Consider the following 7,794-nt stretch of genomic DNA (forward strand, 5'->3'; position numbering starts at 1 on the left):
AACCCTAAGCCTACACATAGAAGCACATTGTCATGCTCTACATGATTTCCTAACACATCAAAAGCACACATACTTTCACATTATTTCACATATAGATACATATGCTCATATTTCACATAAATCAGCTAAAAAATCATCATAATACTTCAAGTATTTCCGACAAGGCCATGATCATGATATTGCATAATGTAACATCGACAAGGCCACATCAATTCACATAGCACTGCCACCTTAAGTGGACCATACCAATCACAACATAATTAAAGTCTAATTAATATAAAAACAAAAGGAATTAGGGAAGCATACCCCCACTCACTCTTACCACTTTGATTTCAAGGCTAAATCATCCAATTCTATATCATAAGGCCCTTACTCATGGCCTTAACCAACAATTCAACATAATTATATCAATAATCAATACGAAAACATAGGGAAAGAACGGCATCTCCAAGGGGTCTTGGCATTCTGATAAGCGTGGGGCGCTAGAGCCTGTTAGACAGACTGTGGTATTTGGCACTCTGAGAGGCGCGGCACTCCGGGGCCTACCCCGAGGGGCTCTAGTAGATATGGTATACCAAGGTCTAGTTGACGGGACCTTCGACTTTTCTTTTCCTATTTTTATCTCCAAACCACCTAAACTTCCATGGTCCCATCCCAAACACTTAGGATCTCTAAATACCTCATTACCCAATAAATTAGTCCAAAAAATAGTCCGGAAATATGAATCAAACCTACTGGAGATCAACTACAATTCAACCATCAAGAACTTCTCCATTTTTCATTAAAAACTTCAAGATTTTCATTCAAAAAAACTCTATTTTGTTGTAATTAATCAAATTGGGGTGTGTGTGAAAGGACCCAACACCGAATGATGTCACACACCGTGATAGGGATCACCCCCAATAAAATCCACGCAATAATCTTGGTGTTTCTTGGACAATTATAGATCTTCCTCTTCTTTTCTCTTTTCTCCCAAGCGCTAAGTATTCCTAATTTTTGTAAAAATTATTTGGGACTTGGTCTTTACCCCTAAATAACCCTTTAAACGAATTAGGCAATACTAGGATGAGAAGATAACTTTGACCTTACTAAAATCTGGATTAGACTTTCTTCAGTCCAACAACCCAACTTCTGAAAGGCACATTTCCCTCATACGACATTGGATTTGTTCAAACTCAGTGGCGTTAGAAAGATATTCCTAAGGTATTTTCAACCATTTGAAAATGACCAATACTCACTTTTAGAAGCTGAAAATTTTCCAGTTATTCATACTTATTTCCAAAAAGATTATTCTTGGTTTCTTAGATTATTGTTAGTTAATTCATGTTACAAGATGTTACTAATCTTTCACTTGGGAACATTCACTCTCAAATGAAAATTCTTTCACTAAGCTAAGGGTAGTAACATCATTTCAGCACTCAACAAAAAAAAGCAAGTAATAGCATGCTTATACATAGCCTTATAAAGTGATAAGAAGAGAATTTAGTACCTTAATCTGCATTCTCTCCGTATTCAAAGAGATGTGGATATCTCTTCTTCATATCTTCCTTAACTTCCCAAGTCGCTTCTTTAACGAATTGGTTCCTCCAAAGGACATTGACTGAAACAACTTCCTTTGTCCTCAACTTGCAAACTTGATGATTCAAAATCTGAACTAGAATTTTTTCATAAGATAGGTTTTTCATAATCCCAATATCTTCTGTTCGTACTATTAAAGAAGGATCACCCAAGCACATCTTCAACATAGAAAGATGAAATACCAGATAAACCGCCGCTAACTCTTGCGGTAGTTCCAACTCATAAGCCACACATCCCTCTCTCTTGTAGATTCTATAAGGCACTATATACCGGGGACTATGTTTTCCCTTCATACAAAACCTCATAACACCTTTCATGGGTGAAACCTTAAGATACACCAAGTCATCCATCTCAAACTCTAATTGTCTTCTCCTAACATTTGTGTAGGACTTTTGGCGGATGTGCCATTTTCAATCTCTCTTGAATCGCTTTCACTTTCTCTCTACATTGGTGAACTATATTTGTTCTTATCAATCCTACTTCACCAACTGCGAACCACCCTACATAAGAACAAATTTAGATGCTCGAATGGTAATTTTTGTTGTAAGCAAAATCAATGAAAAGTATGTGATCATCCAAATTCCCCTTGAAGTCGATCACACAAGCTCTCAACATATCTTCTAAGGTTTGGATGGTACGCTCTGCTTGTCCATCTGTCTGAGGAAAAAATTAGTGCTCAAGTTCACTGTTGAACCCAAACCTTTCTGAAAAATTTCCAAAATTGAGCAGTAAATTGTGCACATCTATCTGAGATAATGGAGACAGGAACTCCATAAAGTCTCACCACCTCTTGAAGGTACATAGCATAATCCTCAGTCAAATAGGTAGTCTTTATCGGCAAGAAATGGGTTGACTTTATCTTTTTGTCGACAATCACCTCAATAGAATCATATTGCCTTTGAGATCTGGGCAAGCCTGTGATAAAGACCATATTAATCATCTCCCACTTCCATTCTTAAAGTTCTATATTCTGAGCTAAACCTCCAGGCCTTTGGTTCTCCACTTTCACTTGCTGACAATGTGAACTCTTGGCAACAAACTCAACAATATCCTTCTTCATACCTTCCCACCGATATACCTCTCTCAAATCACGGTAAATCCTGGTTGAAACCGGATGAATGGAATATCAGGAGCTATGAGCTTTTTCCAAGATCCTCTCTTTGAGTCCATTGACCTCAGGTACACATAATATGCCTTGGTACTTTAGCACACCATCTCCCCCTTGTTCAAAAACCAATACTCTTTGGTTATAGACACACTTGCTTTCAAATCAAGCAAAATAGAGTATTGGTCTTGCTTCTCTTTCACCTCTAACAGTAATGATGATTCAGCCCAATAGGTCACCACTATACCTCCTTCTGTGGAATCCATAAGTCTGACTCCAATATGTGAAAGTCTTGCACATCTTTAGCTAAATCTCTCTTCCCTTCTTAGACATGGGGAGTACTTCCCATGGACAACCTCCTTAAGGTATCAGCAACTACATTAGCCTTACTTGGGTGGTAAAGAATACTCATGTCATAATTCTAGAGTAATTCTAACCTCCTTCTCTGTCTGAGATTTAGTTCCTTCTGAGTGAACACATATTGGATGCTCTTTTGATCAGTGAATATGTCAACATGAACACTATACAAGTAGTGTCGCCATATCTTCAAACTAAACACTACTGCAACAAAAGTCATGAGTTGGATAAATCTACTGATGAGCCTTTAACTGTCTATAGGCATAAGATATAACATTTCCATTCTGCATTAAAACACAACCCAAACAAATGCTTGATGCATCACAATACACCACAAAACCTTGAGTACCCTCTGGTAAGGTCAAAACCGAAGCGGTAGTCAATTTCTTTTTCAACTTCAGAAAACATTCTCACAAGCCTCAGACTATTGAAACTTTACTGTCTTCTCAGTTAGCTTGGTCAAAAAAGAAGAGATAGATGAGAATCCTTCAACAAATCTCCTAAAATAGCCAACCAAACCCAAGAAACTATTTATATATGTTAAAGATGTGGATCTAGGATAACTCTGAACTGCTTCAATCTTAAACTCTAATCCCTTCACCAAAAACAATGTGGCCTATGAATTCCACAAACCTAATCCAAAACTCACACTTGGAGAACTTGACATAAAATTTTTTATCTCTCAAATTCTGAAGAACAATCCTAAGGTGACTAGCATGATCTTCTTCACTCCTTGAATAAATCAGTATGTCATCAGTAAAGACAATTAAAAATAGATGTCAATAAGGTTTGAAGACTTTGTTAATAAGATCCATGAATGCTGCAGGTGCATTTTCAAAAGGACATAACCCAAAATTCATAATGCCCATACCTTGTTCTAAAAGTTATCTTTGGAATATCACATTTCCTTACTTTCAACTGATGATATCCTGAACCGAGCTCAATTTTGGAAAGTCAAAATCACCCTGAACTTGATAAAAAATATCATCTATCCTTGTAAGAGGATAGTTATTCTTAATGGTCACCTTATTTAGTTGACGATCCTTTTTCCGTACAAATAAGACAGGAGCACCCAAAGGTGTGACACTTGGCTGAATGAAGCCTTTACCTAAGAAATCTTTCAATTGCTCTTTTAACTATTTTAACTCTGCAGGTTCTAGTCTTTATGGCGGAATAAATATAGGACGAGTATCTGGGATGATGTCTATGCCAAAGTCTTTCAGGAGGGACTCTAAGTAGAGCATCAGGAAAGAATTCTGCAAACTTACTGACTGTAGGAATTGACTAAAGGGAAGGTACCTCAACACTTGAGTCATTAAATTAGAACTAAGCAATAGATATACCCCTTTTAAACTAACTTCCTCGCCTTAAGATACAAAATGAAATGACGCTTAGGCATTGCTGAACAACTATCCCACTCTATGACTGACTCATTTGGAATTTGAAACTTGACAACTCGCGCTTTGCATTCTATTAATGCATAACAGGCATCGAGCTAGTTGATACCTAGAATTACATCAAAATCTACTTTGTCCAATTATACTAAATCAGCCATGGTGTTCTTGTGATATGATAGAAACAAGACAATCACAATAGACTCTTTCCGCTAGAATAAACTCCCAAACAGGTGTAAAAACACAGAAGGTTTCACAAAGCTTTCAAGAAGAATTTCAAACTGATTTGGAACATAAGGAGTTATAAAGGATAAATTTTCTTCTAGGTCTAATAAAGCATATAATCAAAAGTAAATAATTTGATCATACCCGTAACAACATCTTGAGCATTTTCTTGCTCTTGGTGGCTAGTGACTGCATAAAGACGGTTTGTCCCTCTGCTGGTAACAGAAGGGGCTACTCTAGGTGCAGCCCTGTCTAGGGTAGCAATTGATGAAGATTTAGCCCTATTTCTCGGATTCAACCTCATTGTTTATTCTTGGGGCTCTCTATCATGAATAGACCCTATTGAACACACTTGAAGCAACCTGTCTTGCCATTACGAAAATCTCCTGGGAGATTTCTACCATACTTAATACATGTAAGAGCCTTACTTCCTTGTTGTGACACACTAACTTGAAACAGAGCTGGCCTCGCCTTGAAATGCTGCGAATTCTAGCCACCATACTCACCTCGGTTTTTGGGCGCAGGTGCACTATAAGATGATGGTGCATGCCCTTTTGATTTCTGAAATTGTGGTGGACTTGAACCATCCTTATGTTGACCATACTCATTCCCAATCTTTATTTTCTTGCTTTGATATTCATGTATGTTCCTCAGCTTCTCCTCTTAAACTTGTTGCACATATATCATAATCCTAGATATGTCCATTTCGCCAATAAACATTGCATCCATACCTTCTTTGCTTGAAGCACGACCCAAACCAGAAACAAACAAGCTCATTCTGCTCCTCATATCCTTCACTTTCCGGAGCATAGTGAGCCAGTTGAGTGAACTTCAACCCATACTCATGAAAATTCATGGAGTCCTGTTTCAATGTGAGGAACTCACGTACCTTCTCTTCCTTCAGTTCTCGAGGAAAGAACCTTAAAAAAAAGGCTTTTTCGAAGAAATCCCAACTTGGATGTGGTTTATCCTCAGCTTTGCCTTCCTTCCATTGGTCTAATCAAGTTCTAGCCACACTCTTCAGCTGGTATGTAGCCAATTGGACCCTCTCAACATCAACCACATGCATTGCCTCAAACCCTTTCGTCAACTCTTCCACAAAGATTTTCGGCTCCTCAGTAGTGCTTGATCTACTAAAACTAGGAAGATTCATCCTCAGAAACTCATGAACCCTCGAGGTGTCAGCCCTTTCCTATCGAACTTGTCTCTGTTGGCCGACTTGTTTGGTTACTACTTGAATTAACATCTAGATAGCTTCCTGAAATTCGGCATTTGTAAACTCTCCTTGCGGTTGTACATTCGGTGCATTTGGGACCTCTTGTTCCTCGAGATTTCTTCGGTCTAGTCGACCTCTGACTGCTTTTTGTGGAGGCATGATGAATCTAAAAACATGTGTAAGCACGAATTAGAGAGAGAGAGAGACTTTTTAGATATAAACTCTAATGCACAAAAATGAATATGTAAGAAGTGAGATTTTTCCTAAATGACATAGCCTCCTAATCATAGATGTGGTGTTTTTCACACTGATGACTAAGCCTCTACGCAGGCTTCATAGACTCCCTATGACTCTTGAACTCAAAGCTCTTATACCAAGTTTGTCACGCCCGGAGCCTACACTCTGGACGTGGCTGGCATCCAATGAAAATTATTGGCCTTATGTAAGCCCTTGGCTTGGTTCACATAACTCAGCGAAAAACTATGCTAAACTCGAATAAAGAATCAAAGGCATTCTCATAAGATAACTTAATAACTTGTCTTGGCAAAACTGGTACTTAAGTCTCAATACTGTAACATACAAAGTATAAGATAAAGGAGACTCCAAAACTAAACTACTCCATTGTTTATAAAACCTCTAACTGACTGACAAGGATGTTGGGACAGATCCCATAACATCCTAGAAACTAAACTAGTAAAGCAAATGAAAAAATGTCCTTTGGAATGCAAGAAGGCTAACCACTAACTCTGGAGCTCAATCTGGATCAAACGAGTGTTGCGTGCTAATCCTGGTTACCTGCGTCTGCATCATTAAAGGTTGCAGACCTACTAGCATCAGTACATTGAATGTACGAGCATACGAGTTGGAGTGCTAAACACAACTATAAAGCTTTAAATGGAGTGAGAATGAAGTTACCTTGGCTTTGCTCAACTCATAAGATGACAATTCAATATATGGCAATAAGAATATATATAATATATCTATAATACTGATAAAAACAGTGTAAACTCTTAGTTCATTAAAGATTATCTATAAAACTGATAAAAATAGTGTAAACTCTTAGTTCATTAAAGATTAAACAATAATAAACTCAACCTTACTTATATATGAATAATTTTGTGGGACTTTCTCGAACCGACAACTACTTATATGAGTCAAAGTGATGATACATAGTCTCGTCCACGCTGCCAAAACTGTCCTATACTTTGTCGTTGCATAGAGCATCCTCTACCTAGTGGATGCACTAGCTAAACTTACATGATCATCTAAAAAGTATGACACGTTAATACCCATGATGACTACATGGTTTACATAGGGACTTGAGTTATCGAAACATCAATACTACTTCAATGTTCCCCTCTTTAGTTAAAAAGTCTTTCGGAACTTCTTACTTTCCTTTAAACTTAAATGTGAAACATTTATCTACTTTTAGGGAATACTTATTCCCTTTACAACTTTTGAGTAATGAACTCAACTCTTGCTCTTTACTTAACTTGAAAATTTAACTTTAACAATACTTAGTTCCCTTATAGCTTTTGAGAATTTAACTCAACTATTTTCTCTTTTCTCAACTTGTAACTTCAGCCTTAAATCAAAGTTAAAATGATTGTTTAAGACTCTTTGAGAACTTTAAGAACTCACTTTGACTTGCTTCTTAACTTTTAAAACTTGACTCTTAACTTCTTCGACTTTGAACTTAACTTCCCTTGAATTAGATTATGGATTCAAGGTTCTTGATCTCATGTTTATGGATGATTTCATGATGTTTAGATGTACTCTATAATGTTGGAATCAACTAGGAATAAAAGGTACATCATTTAGGCACTAGTACGAAAAGATAGGAAAAGAACGGGGTCTCTAGGGGGTCTTAACGCTATGAGAGGCACGGGAAGCCGGGGCCTGTCGGACAGACCCTGGTC

At 37.5% G+C, this 7,794-nt stretch overlaps 1 protein-coding gene across 1 annotated transcript; it reads right to left on the reverse strand.

Moving 5' to 3' along the window:
* Nucleotides 1-1,490: 1,490 nt before the first annotated feature.
* Nucleotides 1,491-1,928, reverse strand: LOC101265410 (uncharacterized). Its single transcript, XM_004234870.2, has one exon. The coding sequence runs from the start codon at nt 1,926-1,928 to the stop codon at nt 1,491-1,493; it is 438 nt and encodes a 145-aa protein (XP_004234918.2).
* Between the last annotated feature and the right edge of the window lie 5,866 nt (nt 1,929-7,794).

Source organism: Solanum lycopersicum, chromosome 3 (genome assembly GCF_036512215.1).
Source record: "Solanum lycopersicum chromosome 3, SLM_r2.1".
In the NCBI taxonomy this organism is placed as follows: Eukaryota; Viridiplantae; Streptophyta; class Magnoliopsida; order Solanales; family Solanaceae; genus Solanum; species Solanum lycopersicum.